The sequence below is a fragment of the Podarcis muralis genome, chromosome 3, assembly GCF_964188315.1.
Source record: "Podarcis muralis chromosome 3, rPodMur119.hap1.1, whole genome shotgun sequence".
In the NCBI taxonomy this organism is placed as follows: domain Eukaryota; kingdom Metazoa; phylum Chordata; class Lepidosauria; order Squamata; family Lacertidae; genus Podarcis; species Podarcis muralis.
The window spans coordinates 66246012-66273506 of NC_135657.1; the positions used below are offsets into that span (position 1 = coordinate 66246012).

Genomic DNA, 27495 nt, shown 5'->3' on the forward strand with positions numbered 1-27495 from the left:
CACTGTGACTTCTCTCTCAGGTTAGCCTCTCCTGCCAGCTGCAGCCACATGCAACTTCACTGGCCAGTTCCAGCCAGACCACCCATTCCATTCCTTAACTCCTGTTCAGGATGCCAGCCGGCCAGCCATGCCCTTTCAAGATTCTCCATTCCATTCCCTCTTCCCACCAGTTTTGGTGTCATCCCACTGAGAAAGTTCAATCCTCATTAAGCAGTTTTCGGTGTGGCTACTTAGTTTTTCCCTAAATATATTTTGTGCTTCTGCAGACTTTAGGATCTCCTCAAATTTTCAATCCTTCCTCTGATGCATGGATATTACTGTTTTGGCTCACTCAAAGAATGAGGTGCTATTAATATATTGGATTAATATATGTTTCAAAGCATTGAAAATTCCCCACTAGGCTTCTGTCTGTCCTTTTTGTGTCTTTCTCAAGCATCTGTCTTTAGTGAACATCTTTTATATGTGCAGCTAGGCATCCTGGCCTCTGTGATTTGTAAGCTGTTGCAGTTTCCATGTCATTGAAGAACTAAAAAATAATTGCTCAAAAATAACGACAAAGCATGGCGTGTAGGCTCCTGCAATCTTGAATTGTCCTTTCCTTAGAAATTTATCAGCATGACTAGTTGTGAAAAGATAACAGGTATACATGAGAATAAAATTTGCACAGCACTTATAAAAATTGTTCTGTTTACCGTAGTGTAGAGCACAAAACAAATACCAGCAGGTTTCAGGTTTGGGCATTTGTTAAACCAAAACCCTTAGCTTTTCAGTTGCAGATTTCTTCCTAGGATTTAATTGAATCAAGGATATTTACATCCACAAGATGCATTTGCTTAACATGAATCTTCAGCTGTGGCACATGAGGAAAACATTGCAAAATGTTGCTTTATTTGAAATATTGACTTATTGACTCTCCATAGCCCATCCCGCCCCCAGCCTGTCTTTTTCTTAGATACTTCATATAGAAATGTGGAGGCACAAGTCCAGTGCTCATACCAAAAAAGCTAGTGGGCTCTGAGCTTGAGTACCAGTAATTTGTACTGGTTTGAGTCATGGCTAGATGGGGCTATGAATATGACAGGTCATCTGAGCCTACTGCTCTCTGTCATGGCTTAATGTGCCTTCAGAGGTGTAGGACACCAAGGCTCAGTTAACCTCAAGACTAGATTATTGCAATGTGCTCTGTGTGAGGCTCCAGCCAGTGCAAAACGCTGTGGTTCAGATGCACAGTCTTCACCCACCAGAAGCCATGCATTTCGTATTATGGGTCCAATTTTATGGAACTCGTTTCCACCTGAAGTCAAACAGGATCTCGCCCTACTGAATTTGTGGTGCCTACAGAATACTTCTTAAAAAAACAACAATCTAGCAGGGATTTTAACTGAAGTTTGTTTTTGTAGTTTTAACTGAGGTTTACTTTTTTTTTGTATTGTATCCTTGTAAGCCACTTAGAGGTTATTGCAGTTAAGTGTTATTTAAAACTTCTAGCATATTTGAAAAGCTAAGGTGGATCCAGTATGGTTTCAAATTGGATAAGGGACCACGTGCTGAGATTTCCTGCATTTCAAGGGGTTTGACTGAACCTCAGGGTCCTTTCCAACTCTACAAATCTATTATTATTTATAAAATTAATTAAATACGAGGGTGTCTGTCGACTCCTCTGGCATTCCTTCTGTGTTCAGAAGGAAGGAGCAAATGCATTTGTGCTGCAATCCTACACACAGTTACTTGAAAGTCCCATTGGACTTAATGGGGCTTCCATAGCAGGCATGTATATGTATTTTCAATCTAAGACTTAATGTTTGTCAAAACATTGGGATTCTCACTCCCCCCCCCCCAGTCACTTTCATGTCATTTAGACTGTGTGCTTAAATATTAGAAATCACCCCATGCTTCTGATTCACAATTTTCATTCATTTTAATGCTGTGTCAGAAAACTGCTAGTGCAAAATAATCCTTACTGATTGCAAATGTTGTGGTAGTTTTCCAAAACAGATTCCACATACAGATATAGTATCGATTCTGGACCCACTGTAAAGTGTATAAGATTTACTGCTATTCCTTACATCCTGTGGAAGAAGAGGGGGTACTGCAAATTGGAGCTGGATATCTCAGTCATGATGTGAGCAATCAGAAGTGCAGAGTGTAAATATTTTAAATAAAATAAATGTTGCAGATGCATTAGTGCATGCAAAATACGAACAGGCCTGCACCAGCCCTTTGCCACAATGTGTGCAACTTCTCTTTGGTTTGTTTACTTATTATTATTTGAACATGCAGAGTCCCCCCCCTCCCATCTTCAAACAAATCAGTGATACTAAAGGCAGTGGTTTTACACATCGCTATTCCAGATTAGTATCACAGGAGGTGATCCACAAAGCTTTACTTATGCTGTCTGAAGCTCAATTCTATGTTGTGGGATTGGTGCAGAAGTAGTACTTAATGGAAATTCCTTCTGGAACTGTGATAGCTCAGAAAGATAAACTTGACCTAAATTCTTTAGTTAAGCATCCAGAATTCTCCATCTCTTGAGTACAGTTGTTTACTTATTTTGTAGCACCTGCAGATTTTTTATTTTTAAAAAAATACAGGGCTGGATGCAGGCATAACTAAATCTGCATCCAACCCATATTGTTTTATTGAATGAAAAATGAAAATGAACTAGAATCAGTAATATATCGTTTCTGTTACATGAATTTATCATACGGTTAATTTTCTGTCATCTCTGAACGCTTAATTCTTAGTGGCCTGCATAAGCTTAGAAAATATATAACTGGATCACAAATTCTGCCTAAGGGGAAGCTGCTAGCTGTAGCAGAGGAGGAAACTGAAACTATTCTGAAATGGTCAGTTGCAAAGCCTGCTGACAGTCAAATGGTCATTACTGATTCCCAAACTGTCACCTATCACTGCTAGATAAATGAATCAGACCATTGACAGGAGCGTTATGGTAGCACATGAAGCCTTGGGTCCACTGATGCAAGGGCAAAATTCATCTAAGACTTCAGGGCAGGCAGGCTGGCTGGCTAGTTTTCTGAACAAATACTTTCAGATTACTGCATCCTTTCCCACTCCCATCCCACCTCCCTGCTGTATCAGTAAGTTCTTCTCATTCTTTCATACATGCATACTCATTGATGAATCTGTGTGTGTTTTGTAGACTGAAAATGATGGTGTGCCTGAAAATGAAAATGATATGCATTGGCCTGCATATTTATTTACTTATTTAAAATATATACTGGAAATGGCCAGGTCTCTTCTTCAGCTCAGTGAAAATAACCCGGCATATGAGTATCAGGCAACGATGGCATGTAACACACAATAATGTGACATTCTTAACACATTGTCCTGCATTGGAGCATGCATTTGTGTATAGGAAGCTGTATGTAAAACATGAGAGGCACAGTCCACAGAATGTCATGGTCCAGTTTATAATGTGAGCAAATGCCAGGACAGGGCTCTGTCTGGCTTTCTACATTGACTAGAGAGAGAGAGAGAACAATATTATATGTTTGCATAGCCCAAGTCATTAGTTAATGAAATAAAAAAAGTTGCTTACTGTAACATAAATCACAATGTAAGAAGTTTGAGGAACGATCCTTAACCCGTCCCATGGATATTTCAAAATAGGCCATTTTTATTTCCCTTAGAGCATGGGTAGGTAGCCTTCCTCAGCCCAAGGGCCACATTCCATACTGGGCAACCTTCAGAGGGCCACATGCCACTGGTGGGTGGGGCAACAGATGTGACTCTGTACCGTAGATTATTGCCTAGCCACATAGAGGTTCCATACATACATCTCTCCATCCAGGCAAACAGAACAGTTGTGACAGTTCAGTGACATGTGCTAGCCAGGCAAGAGAACTGGAGAAGGGTGTGCTGCAGGGGCAGTAAGGAGTGTGACCTGGTGAGAACCCCTAGAGCCAGATAAATAGTGAGCAGCATTTGTTCCCTGGGCCAGAAGTCCCCTGCCTTAATAGCCTGGCTGTGGTGGGATCTTCCAAACTAGTAGCACCCCCAGTGTGTAAGAATATCTGCCTGTATTTGAGATTTGCCTCTGAAATCTAGTCCTGGCAGCTACATGATTAGATGCAATGAGCTATCAGGGGATCACTGTGCAGAGAGCCAGAAGGCATTTCCTGTGGCAGCTCACTTTTTTAAAAAAAGAGGAACAGAAACATGAATTTCACCACCTGTTTGGTTATTGATTACTTTGAGCAGGAGATGAAAAACTGGCAAAGGTTTTGTTTTAGTGCTAAGCTCTCTCTTTAGTGCTTGATTTGAAAAAGACCTGTAAACTGTGTCTTATTACTCTCCCCCCCCCCCTTTCTGTTCTGCTAGATCAATATGCATTCTGTCGTTATATGATTGACATGTTTTCGCACGGGGATTTGTATACAGGTACTTGAACTGAACTCTATCATTGCACTCTCTGTTTCGCGGAGAGCTTCTGCTTTGTTGTGCTCCTGGAATGTGTGTGCTTTTTTCATTTGTTAAAAGCAGAAATGAAGCCTGTGCAAAGAGAGTTTAAATAAAGCATATCGACTAATGGCTATATTATTAAAGCTTCTAATACTCTTTTCTATAATTGCATGCATTGAGATTAATGGTGATTTAAAAGGCGACGCCAGTGGAAACCTAAGAAAGAATTAAACCATTTGCCTTAACCATCAATTGGCGTGGAATTTATATCTTTTGCATGCATTTATGCCATAGAAAGGATGGGATAGATGTGTAAAGTTAAGAGTGGGTTTGGTTTAAAGTTCTTTATGTCATCTTCAAAAGTGTAAAGAAAATGAGAAAGCCCACCACATTTAAGCTTACTCCTTTTGTTACATGCAGATGTTAAACGTTCATATGAAACACATCTGTTAAAAATTTAGAATGGGATCTCCAGCACAATGAGTATATTCATCATATGGTCACTCCAGTGTTCACTGCTGTTAATTTGTGATGGTTGCTGGTTAAGATAGTTTTGCATGCTGGAGCTGTCAGTGAACTTAAAGCCTTATGGTACCTGAGGGTATCAGTTCCATCAGGCATCAGCTTTGAACATGTGCATAGGGTATGTATCAATTAATGAACTGTATTCTGTGATGAGCTTACCACCAGAATGAATGGCGAAGAAAGAATCTGCCTTTTTGCCCATGTGAAACATAAATAATCTTTAGACAAAACGCCCATTTATGAGATTCTGATGTTTGAGCCATGACCACTTATAAAGAAGGTATGCCCCTTCACTGAATATGTTCTAGGAAACTGTTAAAAGAAAATTTTTGCAAGGAAATTATGGAAGAAACTTGAAAACAACTCAGATCCTCTATATAATGAATGTAGTGGTTAGATGTAAAACAGTTGCTATTCATGATCCAGGAGCACCACAGCTACTTGTCTCATTGATTTCAATTGCACCTTTGAATGTCTGTTCCGCAGAAAGCTGGCCAAACTGAACAATCCTGTGCATGCTTGCTCAGAAGTAAGTCCCATTATGTTTCATGGGGCTGGCTCCCAGGATTGAAGGATTGAAGCCTTCAATAGGATTGAAGCCAAAAATGTCAGTGCCAGATGTCTAAAGTGAAGCTCCTAAATCTTGGCAAAAATCAAGCAACTTGTTCCGCCATATCAGGACCCAGATACTACTACTTCCACCATTATGGTAGATTTTTCCATTTATTTTTGCTAGCTTATTCTTACCAAGTTAACAGTAATTAATGCCTCCTAAATATATTGCTTTTGTACTATGGGCATTTCACAGTTCTTCATGCTGTGTAAAAACTGAACTTAAAGAAGATAAATAAATTCCTTCTAGTGATTTATCCAAGACTGCACAAGCTGATTTGCACACATGCAACAGGACTTCCATTTCCTTTCCTCCCGTAACCCTATGTATCCATTTTGGGGGTTGGGGGGGCTGGAGAGGAAGTTCTGTTGCACATACAGAAGGATACAACCTAGTGTTTTGCTTTCCACTGTCTTGTTCTTTTATATCCCCCCCCCCCCAAAGTATAAGGTAGCATACAACAAATTTATAAAAGTGCAAATAGATAACTAAATAAGATATAATAAAGGATACCAATATATTAACAGAATTCTGAAAATGCAAAATACCCCAACAATACAGTCAAGCCCAGATAAATTACTCTAAAAATATGCTAAACACATCAATTAGCTTTTGCATTTTCTCATGGGAGGTATTGAGACATCTTATTTTGCTATACAACTTTTTTTGACCTGCAAGACATTGCCATACAGGATTCCCTCCCACCACCACATTTCCAAATGACACAAAGACTTTCACTCACTTGCATTCAGAAGACTACTCTCCTCTTACCTATGCAAAACATTCAGCATCTTATTTAGCACTGGGGGAAGTGGTGGTGGTTGTTTGAAAGACGAGTCTTACAATATCATCTCAGAATCTCTTATCAAATACCCATTACCTTACCATTCCTCCTTTGTGGAGAGTAAAAGAATGTCCGATATGAGTAATGTCATCCAATGGTCCTCCTCTGCTGTCTTTGAGAGGAACTACGCAACAAGGTAATGTTGATGTTTTCTCTTCAGGAAGCTATCTATTTCGCTTTTCAGGTAAGGAAGCATGCTACTCTGATATAGCTCATATCTGAGACTGCACAAAAGCTACAATGGAGAAAAGAAAACAGGATTGTTCACCTGTAATCATTATTTTGTTTCCTGTGTAGTCACATCATGGTCTCCTTCCCGCTCCTAGGGCCTCGTTGAATTCCTGCCTGTCATGCACACAAAACCAACAAGAAAAAATATGGTTCCCTTACAACAAATGTATATATGTGTACATTTTACATGTGCCCTTGTTTGCTTCTAAAAGAAACATTTCATTGAGCGTTCTTTTTTCATATGACCTTAAAAATACCCATGGTGATTCAGTTCCTAGTAATCTGAGTTGCTGCCTGCCATGGGAGAGTGTTGCTGACTTTGATTACTTGCAGTCAGTGTAAATGAATAGGCTCAAGGCTGCACTTAAATTCTTCCATGTTAAGCTACTGCCTGGCTCAGTTAGACATGGGTTATAAAAGGTGCTTCTATGGCATGTGAGAGATCTGTGAAGAGACTGTAAGTTAAAACTGATGTTTCCTACAGGTTTACCGTAATTCACTTGGGGTGAAGGGGGGGGCGGACTTTGCCTAAATGTTTCATCCACTTACGTGAAAACAAAAAAAGGGCTTATAGCAGCTTTTAGATTCCTCATTATAGGTAACAGGAATGAAACAAAGCTTCAGATTTACCAGATCAGATTCAGACCTGAGTAACAAATAAAATTGGAATGACAATTTGTGGATCTAAAACAGGTTAGGCTGCTTCCAAATGCTACAGATACATCTTGTGGTCACTGCAAAGCCCTGGTTTTTTATTTAGCCGCTACATTTGTATCCCACTGTTTCACCAAGAAGGTCAGGGTAATTTGTGTGGGCTTATTTTTCCTTTTGATGTTCACAACAACAGTTTAGATAGAGAAATGGTGAGTTGCCCAAGGCCACCCAAATCACTTTTTGGTTGAGCTGAGATTTCTACCCAGGTTTCCCCAATCCAAATGTGACTTTGCTAACTGGCTTTCCAGTATCCTTGCCAAAGCTCTCGTTTATTTGATGGCCGATGCAGATTACAAAATTGGGGGTTATTTGCTGGTTTGACATTTTGTCTTTTCCTCCTTTGATACCATGCTGAGATCATTTCTTTGCACATTCTTAAATCTGTCTGAAAGGGAAGGCATAATACAGAATAATTTCAAGCACATTCTAGGAGAAGCATAGAAAATTAAGACTTAATCACTGAATCATTTAAGTCTAATCAGGTATTATTTATCACGAACCATTCTTTCTGTAATTACAATTGCCAGCACCAGAGACGTTTCTTTATATTTCTATTCAGTTATGCAAAAAATATCAAAAAGTGGCTTACTTTGTGTCAACCCTTTTTTGATCACAATTTGTCAGGAAGTACTTCTGCGCAAACCCCATTGAAATGTAGCAGAACTGCACCCAGTTCCTATTCAGTTCAGTGGAGCTTGGGCAAAGAAACATCTCTGTATATTACGCCCTGCACTGTAGATCTTTTTTGACAAAGATTTCTTTGTTTGAAACATTTATAGCCCACCTCTCAAGGCTGCTGACAGTAGTAAGTGAAGAACAAAATTACAAAAAGCAGCAGAGTACAAACAAGATAAAAGGTAGCCATTAGTGTGAATAGACATCCTCTTGAGATAAAAACAGCCCCAGTGTAGCAAGTTAAAACACAAATCAGTTCAGAATCTTAAACTGTTAACATGCCCAAAGCCTTCCTAAATATAGCTGCCAATTAATACTTCACTTCATGCATGGGATGAAACCAACAAGAGCTTATGCTTTTAAAAATAAATAGTTTTAAGGAGCCACAAGACTCTTTGCTGTTTCTCCTACATAGGTTTTAGCTATCTGGTGGAAAGTCTGAGTGCAGTCACTAAATAGACCTTCTCTCTGATCTCAGCTAAGCATACATCTGGGAATGCTGATGCACACAAGAAGAACTCTGATAAATAGAATAGCGGGGGAGGGGAGAGAGCTGGTATGGAAATAGGATTTCCTCAAATGTTCTGCTTCCAAATACAAATGAATTAGAAGCCACTAGAACCCAGTGCAGTTATTTCTATAAAGGGCTTAGGTGCACCCTATATGTGGCCCACCATTATTTATTTTTAAATATAACAACCCAGGCAGTGTTCTGGACTAATTGCCATTTCCAAATACTTTTCCTATGTAGCCTACATGGGTGCATGCCAAAATGGCAGTTTTCAAAAGTCACAGTTGTCATACTAGCCTCACTTCGGTTAAGGCACTTCTGATCTTGTGGAAACAAACAACAACTACTTCTTCTTCTTCTTCTTCTTCTTCTTCTTCTTCTTCTTCTTCTTCTTCTTCTTCTTCTTCTTCTATTAGTATTTTGGGAATAATAATAATAATTTTTTTTATTTAATAATAATAAATTTTTATTTATTTATAATAATAATAAATTTTTATTTATTTATAATAATAATAAATTTTTATTTATTTATATCCCGCCCTGACGAAGCCAGGCTCAGGGCGGCTAACAACAATAAGCTTTTAATGTGTGACATTTTGTTGCATTTTTGTCTCTTCTGTTGGAAGCCACCAAGAGTGGCTGGGGAAACCCAGTCAGATGAGTGGGGTACAAAAATAAATAAATCATCATCATCATCATCATCATCATCCAGGGTCAGGGTTGGATCCAAGAAACCTCCCAAATATGAACCTACATTTCCTCACCCCATCCAACAAAGATTGAACCCCTATGTCTGGATCAGCTCTATCAAACAGGATAAGCTTCCTCATCAGGTTAAGCAGCAGTTTGTTGCATCTGCTCAGTTTGACATTGGTTTGGCACTTCAGCAGCCTCCCTAGAGAAAGATGAAAAGGAGAGAGAGACAAAGAATGTCACTCAGATATTGATGGCATTGAACTCTATATCCCTGAATGATTTCCCCCAGTAATTTCATGTAGATGGTGATGATGATGATGATGATTTATTATTTCTACCCCACCCATCTGGCTGGGTTTCCCCAGCCACTCTGGGCAGCTTCCAACAGAAGGTTAAAAATACAGTAAAATATCAAACATTAAAAACTTCCCTAAACAGGGCTGCCTTCAGATGTCTTCTAAATGTCAGATAGTTGTTTATTTCCTTGACATCTGGTGGTAGGGCATTCCACAGGGCAGGCACCACTACCGAGAAGGCCCTCTGCCTGGTTCCCTGTAACTTTGCTTCTCGCAGGGAGGGAACTGCCAGAAGGCCCTCAGCACTGGACCTCAGTGTTAGGCTTGAAAGATGGGAGTGGAGACACTCCTTCATGTTAAATAAATAGCAGGGGGGCAAGTTGGAACCTCTTGGAACCACATAGGCCAGTGTTCAGGGCATCACATAGATGTCCTCCAGCACCATCTTTTGAGATTGCCCAACAAGCTTCCCATCCCAGTGTTGGAAACCCTGCAAGTAATGAAGGTGCTCTCCTTCAGATTCAGAAAATCACCTGTTGCTGGCAGGTGTGGCATCACTGGCTGAGTGGAGCTAGTCCCACAGGTTCCCTGCAAAGCCCCTTCACAAGTCTGCAAGTGAATGCCCGAAGCAAGCTCCAAATGTATGCATGTTTCTAACAATAGTTGCTCAGTTTGCAGAACCAGTGAGTTGTCAACAGATATATATGCTCCTTATAGAAAGAATGATATGTCATCCGAAACAGAAGTGTGTGTGTGATTTTCTCCTACCTCTTGCCAGTGTTGTATTGCGGTTGCAGTGCTGGACTAGAACTAGAGTGGCCTGTGATCCAAACCCTGTTCAGCCATGACTCTCACTGGGTGGCAAGGGCCAGCCACTGTCACTCAACCTGATCTACACCATAGGGCTGCTCTGAGGATGGAATGGGGAAGATCCAAGCATGCCTGCAGAGCTCAATGAAGGAAGGATGGGATCGTGATGCTGATGATGACCTTAATATATTGTACCCCAGTTAAGCAGCCCTGACTTTTATAGCTTAGTCCTGAAAATGAAGTCCTGCTCACTGTGTTTTCTTTTCAGTTTAGTGAACTTGCCATTAGCTAGTATTGGCAACTGCATAAAAAGATGCTGTCTTTTTTCAGTACTGCACATAGGCTCTTGTCGTTTTTGAGCAGTGTGAGCATGATGAAGAGTGCTGCTTATTAGGGCTCTTCTGTCAGCAAAGAAGGCCACTGGAGTGCAGAGGGGACAAAGAGAAAGGAATCCTGGGGAATCAAATGACATCTTCTTGTCATATTAAATCCATCTTGTTAGGATTCACGGAATATTTTCTAGCTATATAGAAATTCTCACCACTGCTGCTTCACATTAGCTCCAGAAATAGTGTCGCAAGCAATTGTCTCAACTTATGTCTTTTCTTCAAAACAAATCTTTGCTCTTTTAAAGTTCGTCTTCATTGTGTACACCTGCTCTCTTTGGTTTATGACTTAAAATAGTTTGGTCTTTCGTGGTAGCTTCATTTATATTTGCTTAGTGAAGCTGACAGTTCACACCAGAGCAAAAGATTTATGTCAAGTAGTGCCTAATTGATCCTGTAAACTGCAAGCTGAAATTCTAGAAGGCTGCAGTGCACAATAATAAATGACATATTATGTGCACCATTCAGAAAATACATCTGAAAAATGTATCCATCAGCAATCATTATCTGAAGTGATTAGCTCACAACTGGGAACAATACTATACAGTATATGAAATGCATTTATGTTCATCTTCTCATTCTAAATATGCTTCACAACTTTCTTCCCTATAGTAAAATATATTAATATAATTATTCAGAATATAAATGCCCCAATCTAGCTCTAGATCAGTGCAAATAGCCCAAGAGAAGAGTGCAGGTTTTGCACTAGGGACCTAGGTTCTTCACTTTAAAGTGACTGGATCTTCACTTAAAAGAAAAATGGACTGGAAAAGCTTTCTACCTGAGACCTTGGAGAGCACCAGTACATCATGGTGGGCTAAATAGACCAATGGTCTGATTTGGAATAAAGCATGTTAATGTCTTTGCGTGACATAGAGTCTGCATGCAGAAGGTCCAAGGGCTCAGGGCTCAGCTTAAAGGCTCTCATACAGCAAGGTTAAGAAAGGCGTTTGAGTCCTTGAATAGCCACTGTCAGTCTGAATAGGCAATAGAAAGCTAGATTAGCCAAGGGTCTGCTTTGGTATAAAGCATTTTTTAAATATATCTGTGTGTTCACTTGTCCACAATCATGCTTTATTCCTGTCTCCTGCTGTTTAGGAAGAGGATGGTACTCCATTCTTTTTTTCCAGAATCTGCCTGGAATTTTCTGAAAGGTTGGGCTCAAATCAGTGGCGGAGCTTCATGCTCTGGCACCGGGGGGGGGGAGGGGAGAGCAGGTGGGGGCGTGGCTGGCGCACGTCCTGGGGGCGTGGCACGATGCCTGCGGAGCCGGGGCGACCAGCACGGGCGGGGGGTGCAGCCACAATGGCACCCTGCCAGAATCGTGCTGCCGGGGGCAGTGAGCTCCCTCTGCACTCCTCTTCCTCCACCAGTGGCTCAAATATTTTCTTTTTTAAAAAATCAAGCAAAACATACTGAATATTTTGATGGTCAATATCTAATCCCTCATACTGGAGGCAGGGGTCATCCTATTAGCATGCTTGCGTGCTCCCTGGTAGATAGCAAGTGTACCAGATTATAAACATTTAAATGATTAATTGCATTGCTGCTTGTTATAGCTGAGCTTACCAGTCCTATTACAGCATCCCCAGGATACATTGACCTCATGGAACATTAGAGGTTGCGATACTGTAATATCAGCAATAATCTTTTTAATTAAGTGCTTGGTTCTGAGCTGCACAGAACAGTGGGTTGCAATGGGAGTTGTATCTACTCTGAGCCTCCTAAAGATAGCCATAATTATGAGTTCCTTGTTTTTCACCCACCACTCCACTTTTAAACCATGAGAATACACTGCATAATAGTTAGAAGCTGAGATTCTGTGATACAAAGTTAGTCAGAAACTTATGACTTGCCATTATTTAAATAAAAGTGTGGTGTCAGCTGAGAAGCTAGACTAAGAAGTATTAGCAGTTTGGTGGGAAAGCCTTCCCTGTATCAGCAAAATTGTGGATGGCTGTTAACTTTATTCATTTATTCTTCATGTTCTTGGAGAAAGTATCTGCAAATGTATCCTCGTTCCATTGCACTGAGATGATGCATTGAGAAAGCATGGTGATAAACTTGAGTACCCTCTTTGGTTTGGCTTCTACCAGGCCTTAACTTTCCATGTATCAGTTCTAATCCAGCTCCTCTCTTCAGTCATTGTATATTCTTCGGGAATAGGCCTTCCATCTGTTGCAATTCATGAAACAGGAGTATATTATTGGTCTTCTGCTCTTTTCTTTCTACACGCCATCCACCCAGCTATGTTTCTCAGCACTGCCTGTCTGCTCTTTCTGCTTGGATAGTAACAAACAACACCAAAGAATGGGTTTCTTATCTTCCCTTCAAAGTACCTCCCCCGCCCCCATGTGCTTTTTGTCTACATTGACAACATCAGCAGCATTCACCTTTTGGCTGGGTACAAAGCCTTAGCTTTACCTTTGATTACTCCTGTCACAAACCTGACCATGAAGGAGGATTTGAATGCCCCTGTTTTACTGGATTTTGTAGGTTCTAAGACCTCCATTTGTGAAATATGCCAAAGAGGTAATTAGCTGCAACCAGTAGCCCTAAATTGTGCTTCCTATCCTCAAGGTGGACATCTTGGAAAGACCACTAAAGAAGGTGTACTTGGGTTGCTGGGTTTCTTTCTGCATTCTCAATGTATATGGTCTTCTGAAGATCATTATCGTTACCTGAAGATGTAGCCATGTGGGGTTAGATTTGAGCTTGCAGAGTTATTCCGAAAATGATGTTTTTATTGAAAGATAAAGGCATTAATCAGTGCAAACAATTTAGAAATGAACATAAAAGGTTACTATAATTATAATATCTTTATCTGAAGGGAAGGTAGTTTTCTGAGGAGGCCCTAAAAATGACAACTCCCAGAGGTAAGCAGCCTTTTACCTAGGTGGGTGATTTCTCCTCTTAGGCACAGGCTCTCTTTAGAGTGATTTTTTTTTTTAGCTTTGCAAGTCTTGGACAATCATGGCTAGTAGGTTCAGGCTTGGTGTATTTAGCAGATTAGGACCAGCCACTGTTGACATTAGCTTTGAAGATGGGCTGTCATGGTTAAGGCAAATTAGGCAGGATAGGAATAACAGAACAAAAATTATGCTTCAGTGCCGAGTTAAATAGCAAGAGTTATCAGGTGGTTAGTCAATGGGTCTGCTATGAGTATGACTTAGGGATATTACCCAAAGGGTTTCAGATCTTTCAACATGGTTGAAAATTACAAAGGCTCTAAATGGATACGTTTTCCACAAGGTCCTGCTATAATATGAATGAGCACCACTTATTTTTCCAATAAACATCTGATTGACTACAATCTTATTAACAGCAGGGTTACTAGTGGCGGGTGGTCAGCCTTTTCTTATATACTGCCTGGCATTAATGTCAAGGACCATTTAGACATGGACTGTAATGATATTTGTATTCCACTTTCTCAGTTCTCAGTATAGTTGTGAGGTAATTTAAAACTGTGCTTTGAACCTATTCAGGGGAGGGCAAATTGACTTAGGATACCCCCTTTAACATATTTAATCAAAAGAATGGATAAAATATTAATTCAGCTCTTCTATTCTGTGTCTCCTCATCAAAGTGAATAGAGAGGCATTTAATAACACATGGAAACATAAGATAGGCCTTTTATCAGGATAGAAGAGGGCCCTTTCAAAAGAAACATTTTGACCTAGGGGTCTTTTTGCATCTGCCAAGTTGAAGTTTTTTTCTGTTTTAATTTTTTTTATATACTCAGGCCCTAAAGCAAACACCTGTAGGTGCTAGACCATGTCCTCTTCTGGGGAAGTCTGTGGCAGTTTAATGATCAGCCATCTTTTTTCATTACTGGCTTACTCAACCTCCTGAGCATCAGCCCTTTATCAGCTTCCATAATTTTTTTTAAATTCTGGTTGTGTAATTTATCACATTTCCTTTGCATGGCAATGGGCAAACTAATTGGGCTTTAAATAATTTTTATCAAACTCTTTTAAAAAAAACACACAAAAAAAAACCTTTAGCTCAATTTCTTTATTAAAACTTTTCCTGAAAGTCACTCACCTGTCCTTGGAATGGTTCACACTTGCCATAGTCCACTTGATATCTTCACACTTGATTACTGAACATTCAGTGATTTGCAGCTGAATACGTAATCTGCCTTCTTTGAAAGAACCATGTTGGATGTGGTGTCCAATTATATGAAATGTCTGAGGAGTTTTATGTAGCAATGTGTCAACTCCTTTTGGAACTGGATTCCTCAGTGAGCATTTAGCTTTTGGGGTATGCAGACATGAGAGAACTCATCTATTTTCTTACAGTTCTCTCCTAGCGTGTCTTTTTGGTACGCATGGATGGTGCCATATCTGCACACTGTCAAGTATGGTGCCTAGCAATTCAAGCACCACCCTAACTCCCAAAACAAACAGGAATAAAAGATGGTTCTAGATCTGGATTGGGTACAACAATAATAGAAATAGTGAAAACAGCTAAATGCATTTGACTGAAACAGTGGCGTAGCGTGGGTTGTCAGCACCCGGGGCAAGGCAAGTAATTTGCGCCCCCTAACCTGTGGATTTGCGCCCCCTAACCTGTGGATTTGCCCTAACCCCAGATGTTGCGCCCAGTGCGGCCGGCCCCCCCCTGCACCCCCCACGCTACGCCACTGGACTGAAACGAAAAAATGCTCATGTAATATAAGAATCGGTAAGGTGGTCCAGGCAAGCAGTTCACAGTAATCAACAAGAGTTGGGCAAGAAAAAACAGTCTACACATATGTACTTCACTTCATGTTGCAGTAATCTAGGATAGTTTCAGAGTGAACATCAGAGCTTTTGCATAAGGGCCTAAAATTCAGCTAATTGGGAGATGTATGATCAGCTGATGGCAGAATGCATGGCACAGAATACTGTTTGGTTTGTATTCTGAACCAGGTAATTAGGTTTTGGTGACATCTTTAGTCTTCCCTATAGCAAATAATTCATGTGTGCAAATAATTGCTTCTGATGTACTCACCATTAGCTTTCAAAGCCTTCCAGTCTCGTTTTTAAGATTTGGGCAATAGCTGGGAAGTCATGGGTCAAAATTCCTCATGAATTGTGTTCAGAAGTATTCTGATGTGAGACATGCGTCTCTAGAATGGGTTTAGGCAGCTCTCCGTGGCAAAGTTGGATGACATCTGGTTTAACTCTGCAACAACAAAGTTCTGAGCTTTGCTATGGCCTGATGATGATTGCTTTTTGGTAACACAGAGGTGGGTTTTCCACTGGTGGGCATCAGTACTGCAGAATAACCTCTCTGCTGAAATACAAGAGGCGCCATCAGCTTTGGCATCCCACCAGCTATTTTTTGTTTGTTTGTTCTAAACCATTTTAGTTGCTATACATTTTTAACTGCCTTGTTTTGTTTGTATTTTAATTCATTATGTTTTGCTGTTTGGATAGAACTGTTTGGTTGTGTATATAAATTATGTATGAATTTTATGATTGATTTTATAGTTGTAAAACACTTAGAAGCCATTCTGGTGTGTAAGCTGTATATAAATTAATAAATAACTTTAATATATATATATATATATATTATAGTGGTAACATTTGTGATGTTTGTGGCAATGTCTTACCAAGCAAACGCCTGCAAGCTTCCATGCAATTTTCCAAAGTATAAAAGTGTGGGAGGTTCATTAGCTTCTAGAATTCTCCAGTGAACATAGTATTCTGATTACACAGGAACATAAGAAGCTGCCTTCCACCTAGTAGGGCCATTGGTCCCTCTAGATTACTACTGTCTACACTGATTGGCAGCGACTGGAGCTGGCAGGGATTGAATTTTGGATCTTTTGCATGCAGCCTTGAGCTATGCAGCCTTTTCCTGTTATTAACAGAAACAAAAAACTCTTGTAGGAGCTTTATTCACCAAAACGGATACATACATGCTTTTAAAATAAATTTGGATATAACATTTTTAAAGGAATTGCATGTTTTGCATTTTATGCAAATACAAGCATGAATTTGCATGGGTTTGGGGAGTATGCACCAAGCAAAGTGTGGCCCAATCTGCATTCTGTTGGGTTTGATGATAATGTGATAGCTCCGCTGAACATTAGGATATTAGAATGAAATTGGCTACAATTATTCCCATAATTCTGTATTTCAGGTTTAAATAAGCATTTAAATAAGCATAAGTATTTCAGGTTTAAATAAGCATCCTTCCTCCATCTCTGTGTTTTGGGTTTCTGTGTGCTAAATTGATTGTAATTAAACATCTGCCTTGAATGAGGGTGAAGTTTGGTATACACCTTTAGGATATAATTCTACAGTTCAAATCTCAACTCAAATTCTGCAGAAAAAAGTCCAGGAAAAAAGTAAAATAGGTTACCTTGCAATATTTATCTTAAAGATTGAGCTATTGAATTAAACAGTGCAATCCTATAGATATCTATTCAAATGAAAGCGCTGCTGAGTTCAGTGGGACTTACTCCCAGTGTGGTGTAGTGGTTAAGCGCGGTGGACTCATAATCTGGGGAACCGGGTTCGCATCCCCACTCTTCCACATGCAGCTGCTGGGTGACCTTGGGCTAGTCACACTTCTATGAAGTCTCTCAGCCCCGCTCACTTCACAGAGTGCTTGTTGTGGGGGAGGAAGGGAAAGGAGATTGTTAGCTGCTTTGAGATTCCTTAGGATAGCGATAAAGCGGGATATCAAATCCAAACTCTTCTCTTCAGGTAAGTGTGTATAGGATTGCCTTGGTGTGTGTTCAGGATAGTTTTAGGAATTTCGGATTAAAATCCTAGATCAACTGTCAGATCTATTTTGAAAATACAGTGGTACCTCAGGTTAAGTACTTAATTCGTTCTGGAGGTCCGTACTTAACCTGAAACTGTTCTTAACCTGAAGCACCACTTTAGCTAATGGGGCCTCCTGCTGCTGCTGCGCCACTGGAGCCAGATTTCTGTTCTCATCCTGAAGCAAAGTTCTTAACCTGAAGCACTATTTCTGGGTTAGCGGAGTCTGTAACCTGAAGCATATGTAACCTGAAGCGTATGTAATCTGAAGCGTATGTAACCTGAGGTACCACTGTATGTAAAGCACACCTTTGTTCATTCATTATCTGTCCTGAAGGCTGGGATGCCAGAACGAAAGTTGAAAATGTATATTTACAAAATAATTTCCCACAAATGTGGGCATTAAAAAATATTGTTGTGTGATGATAGAAGCAAAGCTTCTGAAACGTTCTACTTTGCTACTCTGTTAAAAGTCCCTGCAGAAATCTCTGCTATAAAAGTGTCCTAGCTCTGCATCCATATTACACCATGGTGTTTGGGTCATAAGTATTACTATTCCTTTTGTGAGTGGCATCTGTTTTCAATATTTATGAAAATATTGCTAAAGGGTAATATATCTCTTTTGAAAAGAAAATACAAAAGGAGTAAGGGGGCACCACATCGCAGAAAGATTCATGAGACAAACCCAACAGGTGCAGGAACTATTTATTGCCAGACTGACTGCCAACACATCTCAAATGTAATTGGGGCTGGTGGGATGGTGAATAATCGACTTTTTAACTGTAATTACCCTCCAAGCATGGATGGAGCTATTTACTAGCAGAGAGCAAGAATATTCTAGTCCCATGGATTGCTGTTCCGAAAGAAGCTGTTGCTTCCAGTTTTGTTTTATTTAAGCCCCAAAGGATATGGTGTGTTCAGGCATTGCCTGAACTTCTAAACACTGTTATCAGTGGAAGGAGGGAGGGGCACATACTGAATCTCCATTGCTAAATTCTCACACCCATCAGACACACCTTTCACCTCCTGACCATCTCCTTGTTGAGCAGTGAAGGTCTACAGGGGGCTTCTACTCAAGCTCACTTGAACATGACTAGAATGCTGTGCAACAGGAGACCCAGCTTTTGTGGAGAGTTCTACTCATGTTCAAGCAAACACAAGTAAAAGACCCATGCTCAGCACAAGAAGGCTGGGAACTGAGCATGGCGCATGGTGCATGCAGGGACATTAGGATGAGGCTTGTGTGTAGGTGCCCATCCTGAGTCCGCAGATACAGTTCACACATTCAGGCAAACACCTGAACATCACCCCCAACCATCCCATCACCCCCAACCAGGGCCAAAGGTGAGAGGTTATAGGAACTGGAGACCAATACGTATTGAAAGCACTAGGTTGGGGCAGGCTGACATAGGATTCAGCTATACAGCTACAAATAAAACTAGATGGCAACACTGATCTATGCCAAATTCAATATACTTTTCAAAACGTAACAGCATTTTTAAAAAATATGTGTGTAGATTCCACCATGCTGTACAATGATCCAATGATGCACGGACACCTGTGGGAAATACATAGTTTTCTCCATTGCATATTATTTCATAAGTGTGATAAATGGAAGTGGGACTCATTCATGTCCCTTCTTCTTTCTATGTGATGTAAAAAGCTGTCCTGAGAGGAACGCACCATCTGAACATAACATAGCAGCCCATTAAATCATCATAGCGCTATAGTTCTAGGCAGAACAGTATACGTAATATACCACTGGATATTGGTTAATGAGACTGGCCCTTTATGTTAAAAGCAGAAGAAAGTGTACTGTCATTCATAAAAGGAGGCATGAATGTGAAAGCTTTTTATTATGTTGATCTTTTGTGTTCTTTACTCAGAGAAGGGTTTGAGTAAACACTTACAATTAAGAAAACAAGGGTAAAAGTTAAGAGATAATAATATGAAAATTAATTAAATGTAAGATGTAATTTGAAGAAAATTTGGTTTTAAAATAATAAAAATATAAGAGTATGCAATTAAAAGATGAAAAACAAGGGCGGGAAATCAAGCAGAAGTAACAAATTATTAAAGAACCAGAAGGGGAAGTTGAGGGAAGTCACGGGGTGGGGTTTTGTTTTCATTTCTATCTTCTATTTATTCTATCTTCTTTGTTTATTTGATAAATGTGTTGAATACTAAAATGTAAAACCTAATAATTTATTTATTTTTAAAAATATTTTTTGTGTTATTTAGTCCTGAAGAAATATTACATAGCAATTAATTCAAAAAATAAGTTTCTGCTGTTTTACTTAACTTCTGCAATTTCTTGCTTAGCAATCTAAAAGACAGACCCGATGAGTTTTGTTTGTTCTGCCATTCCATTCCATTGCTGATAGGTATTTAGTAATAAACACAAACAATTCAGAAGAGAGTCCAGGCTGCTCAGAGATTGTTAAAAAGAAAGTGCATTCCATGAATGCCTAAGTAGGCACTACATTGGAAATAATGTTTTCTTTGTTCATCAATGCTCTCTCATTCCTGTCTTATGTTCAGGGCCGCCTCCTCACCTTTGGTTTCCACAGACCCCAGCAATGACACCTGCAATCCCCGATGTTGAAGGCAAGTTCAGTTTCTGTTCATAAAAAAATTACTCATAGATTCTTATGGGGAATCCTAACCCTGCTTTTACTGAGGCCAGCCTTATGAACTGTATCCAGTGTTGTGTGAGCAAAAATGAAGCTCACATAATGTATGACTTTCCCATAAAGTCTCTAGGGCTGTTTAGGGGGGTTCTACTGAACATTGTGGGCTATGACTTGAAGGTTGCAGTGGAATCACCTCAAAATCGTGAACCTTGATCAAGTAGAGCAGGATTCCCACCCAATTTCAGGTGGATTCCTCAGATGACACAGTCCACAATGTTTGCCTGCCTCTCCTTCTCCACCACTCTGGGATGACTTTTCATGGGGAGTACAGGGAGCTGAGACAGGAATGAAAATGGCAGCTAGTCATGATGCCTATATTACGTCTAGGATCGAAGACATTGTGCTTCTGAGTAGCATCATGAGCAGGAGAGTGCTACTGTGCTAGCACCCTGCTTGTGGGCTTTCCCCAGGCATCAGGTTGGCCACTTTGAGAAGCAAATGCTTGACTACAAAGGCCTTGTTCTGCTCCAACAGGACTCTTCCAGTTGCCTTAACCCTTGCACAATCTGCCTTCTGCTCACACAGTATTGACAACAACCCAATAACTTTAGTGGGTTTTAAACAGGTTCAAGTTATAAAAGTAGATCCTCACTCATTTTTGCTACTGCATTCTTAAGACTATTGCTTTAGACTGCATGCTGCAGATTAACAGCCTTGAATATTTACTTATTTTAGCAGGTTTTGTGCCACTTAATTACACTTGACTCTAAGCATCTATATTTTTCAATCGATACATTATTTTTCTCGGCAGTTTTAGGAGCTGTATCCAACAGTACCCCTTGTGGAAGGCGATTATTCCCCTCTTCTTTCTGCAGTTCCCTGTGCTGCCACCACCAGATCTGTTCCAGAGGGTTGGGAAACTCTCTGTGGAAGGTGAAACAGGGGACTACAGGAGAAAGGGTGAATTTTCAAAAATCCACTCATTTCCCCCTTCCATTAACAGAAGCTTCTGCTGGATCAAAGAGGCTTCTGTGAATAGGAGGACAGCATAGACTCAATTGGATTCAGTCTGAAAACAGTCGCCATTTGCTGCTTCATAGGTTAACTGTAAAACAGGCTGGCCTTGTGTCTGGCTTTATACAATTTTCTCATTTAACGTCTGTCATAGAACTGTTTTCTACATGAAGGCAGCCTGTATGTGTCTTCAACCTTTTCACACCCAGGGTCCACATTTAGGTTGTGGCTATTGTCAACATGTCCTGTTTAATGAGATTCCCAGAGGCACTTGATTGACTAATTTGAGAAACAGGATGTTGGACTACATAGGCCTTTGGACAGCAGGTGTCTTCAAAGATTTTTACTGATGAGGGGAGGACAGCAGCGTATTTTAAGGGCATTTTTTTGCAATTATATTTTACACTTCATAATAACTATGACAATGTTGTGAGCACAGTATAGTCACCCTTTGTGAAGTGAAGGGATTTGTATGTAGTACAAAGCCCCATTTCCCTGAGTCAGAAAGCAGTTGTTCAGTGTGCCCTTTCAGGAAAGAAATAATAGGGTTTGCCTGGACGATAATAACATGTGTTCTGAAATAGAGGTGTCCCATGCCATAACTAAATAGCAAGCCATGACAACCCTGTTCAAATTTGTATTGAAACTGCCCCCCCAAAAGAAAAAGATTCTGCAACTTTTAAAGAAGTTTATTCTTTTGCCGAATCATCCTTGTAGCTAGAAACGTTTCCTAATGCTTCACTGGAATCTGTCGCATTTTAATTTGAATCCATTGCTCTCCTGTCCACAGTGGGTAGAGTGAAAAAACAGTTCTCCTTTCTTGGCAATATTTTAAAACTACCAACATATTCCCTCTTAATCTTCTTTTTCTCTAAGCTAACATACCAAGCTCTTTCAGGGTTTCCTGATGTGATTTGTCTTCTAAAACTTTTATTATCCTCATAGTTCTTCCAACTTGTCAATAATGTTCTTTTTTGAACTGTGCTCTTCAGAACTGAATACAATACTCCATCTGTTATCTCCCTCATCTTTTCAGCCTACTCTCTGCCTACAATTTCCCTTTAAATTTTGTGTAATATCTGTGAAGCTACTCAATTCTCTTTCATGTTCCAAGGCTTCATTTTGCAGCCTACACAGCAGCAATATGCCTAAACTTCTCAGGGTAAAATGGCCGCAGGGTGTGAGTGTGCGAGACAGGCATCATATACGCTCCCCTGCGCTCTTTGAAAGATGGGCAAGAGGAAAATGTAATAAAGTTTTGTTGAAGCATTGTGAAAATCTCCCCTTCTGATTTTTAAAAAAATTATTTAGGAAGATTTATATACCACTTAATAAGAAAAATATTCTTGGTTTTTGTAATATTCATTAAATATTCATTAAAAATGAAAATGAAAGCAGAATGCTTTTCTTATAATGATCAGCGTGTTTTAAAGGATCATTTATCTATACACATACACTATCTATATCTATATCTATCTATCTATCCAATCAAAAAGCAAGTTCCTCTGACAGACTGGCTTATGGCTAGAGCAAGGAAAAAAACCAATCCTTGATTCCCAGTTTGAACCTTACACTGTCTGGTGTTAAGCAGATTTTTTTGCTTGTTGTTTTTGATGGATGCAACTGTTCTGCTCCTCCTGTGCTTATTAGCAAATCCATACCCTTTAGGAACTGAATGCTGCTGTTTCAACCTGTTTGTCATTATAGTAAATATACATTGTCTTAAGATGTAATCACTACTTTAAGTTTTAAAAGTAATGAAATTAATATTTAGTTTCTATTCTTGAGAAGTATGACTTCTGCATCTTCTTGAGGAGTTTTAGCCATTATTGAATGAACAATGTATGTTTCATATCAGTGGTGGCTGTACGCAATCGTTTTAGCTAATTAATGCATGCAGCTGCAGTAATGGTGAACGAGGCATACACAGCTGAATCCATGCGCCTTGTAGAAAAATAAATGGGCCGTATTTTCTTTCCAAGAACTCAGTTATCAGAAGTCAGTGGGATTTATTCAAGAATGGAGAGTCAAAAGAAGGCAATAAATGAGCTCCTTACAAAATTTGACATAAAGAAACAGCATGTTGCGTAGAGCTGGTTGTCTGGGGCTGTAGTCCAGCATTTAAGTTTGAGAAAGAAATGTGGATCATAGGGATAGTCTGTGTGGGCATAGTCTGGAATTATGGAGCACCAAGTAATAACTCTAGAGACCAAGAAATATAAATTTAGTATTCTCTGGAACAAGAGTGACACTTTGCATTTGAAAAGCTCCGAGCAAAGATGAACAAAATAATGATTAAAAATGGAAGGATAATTATTTCTTTGAAAGCGAGCATTAACGAAACAGTTTGCTGAACTGACGTACAAAATTGTAGGTTAAAAAAAGCAACAAAATAGAGGAGAGATAAATGACAGTTTTCTTCATGGAAAATAGAGCATTTCTGACTTTGAGCGCATTGAGGTGGGAGCTACACACGTGATACAGGACTGTCACTGAAAAGTTTCAAGTTTCCCCTTCTTCATGCAGCAGGCAATTTCTACACATACTCCTACACCCCTCTCTATTCCAAATTTTGGCAAGTAAGGGGTTTTATCTGAGTTTAAGGACACATTCCAGCCAGGCAAAATATCCAAGGAGGGTGCAAAGCTGGGATGGTGAGGAATATGGCCCTAGCAGAAGCCCTGAAGGAAAAATAAGAGAGGTTTGGAGGAGTATATTTGACTCCTGAGCCTAGATTTGCTCATCCCTGAGCTAAGACAACTGGCATATTATAGGCAATTTGCATTCCGTTTGCTAGTATTTTTTTTAGTGCACACTTTTAAACCTCCCTGGGACTCAGTTGCCTAACACAAAGTGGATTTGTAATACAGAATGGAGAATAAAAACTCTGCTGTTCATGTTCTCAGTCAATCAATCTACAGTCCCTTGAAGAATAAAAATCAAATGAAATGTCTGAAATTGAATGATATGTTAACTATTGTATCATTACTGAACAGCAGTCTTGTCGCTTACTGTTTCAGTTATTTGTGTGGTGTGTGTGTGTGTATATATGCATGTGTGTGACAAAGCTTATTATATATATAACATGCTTCTTTATACAGTTCTCTAAGACTGTTGTTCTATGACAGCAAACAATAGCTGTTTCAAGCATTTGTCATTCTACAGTTTTTTCTCTTGCAAATCAAAGTGATTGATTTTATATTTTGATTGGCAGGGGCAGCATGGCATGTATTGGGAAATTTGCATTTCAAAGCATTAACAATTACATTAAAAGGCTCGCAGATTGCCTTAATATTTCTGTAGTTTTAAAATAGTTATTTCATAAGTTTAAAGGATTTTTTAAAAAAGAAAAAGAGAGAGATGATAAATGCATATATAATCATACTATTGCAAGTGTTGGACTTGTAAAATATCAGGATAATTGTACTGCTCACATTTGCAGCAATTTCCCTTACCTCATTGCTAACAAGAATTGAAAGCGTAGTGCATATCGTGCAGGGCAATTCATGCTAAAAAAACTAGTACAAAGATACATACAGAGCTTGGATTCTAGTAAACTACTTTAGTGTGACATGGGCAGTACATGTGCATATTATGCCCTATTTTTACATATAATAAATCGGAGAGAGTTGACAGGCAGTGAGGAGCATGTCCGCATGCAAACAATATCTACGTCAGGGGTGGAGAAAAGGGTCTGGTTGGCAGGCCAGAGACATACCCCCCACATTCCCACTTGGGCCAAGTCTGTCAGGTCATTAGGGTTGTCTACCTGGCATCACAGTGAACTCAGGTGACCCATTTTGGCCTGTGCAGATTAAAATCAAATTGTACAGGCAAAGTCCCAGCGGTCAGCTGATTCGTCTCTACTTGCCCCACACTTGATGTCATATATGATACCAGATATAGGGGCAGGTGGGTATAGCTTGACCAAAATGGCCTTGTGGGTCAGATGGGGAAGTCTGGTGGGCCCATGTGCCAGTGGTTCCCCAGTTCTGGTCTGAATTGGGAGCTCTTCTGAGGCAAAACAGATGATCTCTGAGGTGTGCCAAATGGAAGTAGGGTGCTCTCAAAGCCCCATGGCTGCCTCGGAGCTTCAGACCTCCCAAAGAACTTAGATTCAGACTGCCTCTTTATAACAACAACAACAACAACAACAACAACAACAACAACAACAACAACAACAACAACAACAACTTATTATTTATACCCCGCCCATCTGGTTGGGTTTCCCCAGCCACTCTGGGTGGCTTCCAACAGAACACTAAAATACAATAACCTATTAAAAGTCTGGTAGTTGTTTTTCCCTTTGACATCTGGTGGGAGGGCGTTAACATACTCCCAAGTTCTCAAATTAAGGACAGTGGAGAAGGAAATGAGGGGTGTAGTCTTCTGTCAGGCCTAGTGTCCACCTAGAAAATAACTTTTTCAGGGTTCCCCTTTTTACTTCCAATCATTGGGAGGGATGTAGAAGGAAGGGTCTTGTCTATTGGACAGAAAACAGCCCCCCCAAATTGTTTTTATTCATCATAACTTCTTAAAACATGCACCAATCCTTCTGAAATTTTTCATCATACTTATCCAGGGGCACCTTTGTGATGTGTGGTATTTTCCTACAAATATCCCCCAAACCACAGGGCTTTAATTCTATCTCAAAATCAAGTTCAAAACCATGTAGCACAAAGCTACCTGTACCTGCACCGTTAAATAGGCCTGACCTAGCCAAAATGAATTATAGTCTTAATGTGGAGTTTTAAAGATTTATGTAATGCTTAATAATATCTCTGTGTCACATAAACACAATGTTGTTGCAGTTGGCATGAATATAGATTAGTGCAAGGACAGACATCTATCTCAAACACAAAGCATGTTGCTGATTAGTTTTGAAAGACTCTGTTAATAGTAATACATTTCATTTCTATATTCCTGTACTTTTTCATTTCTAACTTCAAAGCAATATTTTATCAAAAGCTGAGCTAATATATAAAATATCTCCCACAAAAGTCTCTCCATAACGGTTTCCAGGGATTTTGATAAGAAGCAAAAGATAAGCATTTGATGCATCAAAGACTTAAGTGAACCAGACCACCTTGTAGGCCCTTTTGGCATTCACTCCTGCGTAGTTTATTTTTGCTTCTGGTTATCCCCACTCCTACCCCAGCAACACAGCATATTGAGGATAGCTTTTTTTCAGCACCTTTCTTACCTCCTCCTCTTGCAGATGATGGATGGGCAGGCAAGCTCTTTCAGAGTCAGCATTAATATGACTTACTACCTGTATCATCTTTGAAGTTTAAGTGTGAAAATACAGATCCTTGCAGTGCATTTCTTCAGAGAGGGTCTCATTTGTGTAACACCATGCCTTGTAACTCAAGTGCATTGCTATATTTAGAGCTTCCCATCACCAGCAGATCAACAGGCTGTTGTTACACTCAAATCGACTTTGAAGGACACTTGGCTGAAAGCCAGCACTCTTACTCCCCTCCTCCTCTCCATCTCTTAAAAGATACTTGACATCACAGGTGGAAAACATGAGATGCTGCAGAAGCCACCAAAGACCATTCAGCACAATATGCCTGACCTTTTTAGGCTTAACATTAAATCCTTCTTATTTTTCTCATCACATCTTTCAATCCTTTACTCCTTCAGAAATAAATCTCAGTGACTTTTAAAAGTTAAATTTCACTTTAGAAAACCACCTTTTTGATTCAGGCAATTTCCCAGGAACCTTCCCCATAAACCTGGGATTCTGCACAGTAGCAGGTAGGATAGGGCCTGCAAAAGAAAATGCGGTTTGGGAAACTTTAAAAACAGTTCTTTGATATCACAGAAGATCACCCTTGGAAATGCTGCTAAGGCCTAAATAAGCTGCATATATTGTGGCAAACTGAGTGTGCAATCTCCTTGATCCAGTAATTCTTTATGTGGGCTGTTAGCATGCTTTATTTTTCCCATTTATGCATCTCTGAGGTGTCAGGCTTGGAGAAGAAGCTGTCATGACATGTTTGGGAGACAGAGACAGGCTAATGCAATGGAAGATTCTGAAAAGAGGCTAGACATGTAAGAGGCCTGGATTGCAAAGCCTATGTACACTTAGCTTGGAATGAGTTCTTTTCAGCCTACTTGCTTGTAAGAAAACACGATATGCCCTTCTTAAAATTCCCTGTTCCCATCAAATGCTGAATACATTTCTCCCACACTTCCAAAGATCATACTTCCGTGTTTTGTTTTTAAATCTTCCCACATCAGTACCTATTGCATAATATTTCTTACTCCAAACATCATGTTTCTTTGAATAAGCTTAAGAAGTTCCTGGGACTGCCAATGTATTTGGAGTGGTCTATGAAAGCTTACAGGACACACCATC

The 27495-nt window shown here is 39.8% G+C and overlaps 1 protein-coding gene and 1 long non-coding RNA gene across 15 annotated transcripts in view; one reads left to right on the plus strand and one right to left on the minus strand.

The window, feature by feature from the left end:
* TRDN (triadin) overlaps positions 1-27495 on the plus strand; it is a 163230-nt gene that overhangs the window by 61860 nt on the left and 73875 nt on the right. For 13 of the 14 annotated variants that reach the window (XM_077926033.1, XM_077926028.1, XM_077926036.1 and 10 more), the window contains 2 exons: positions 4342-4401; positions 20026-20091. In XM_077926033.1, the coding sequence (XP_077782159.1) occupies positions 4342-4401; positions 20026-20091 (126 nt within the window). The remainder of the gene's footprint in view (positions 1-4341; positions 4402-20025; positions 20092-27495) is intronic. The other variant, XM_077926031.1, reaches the window with a different exon arrangement.
* On the minus strand, positions 12432-27166 carry LOC144327270 (uncharacterized). Its single transcript, XR_013392259.1, has 3 exons — positions 26335-27166; positions 15719-15892; positions 12432-12898 (listed from the first exon to the last, which is right to left on the minus strand). It is a non-coding gene; the product is annotated as an uncharacterized LOC144327270 (long non-coding RNA).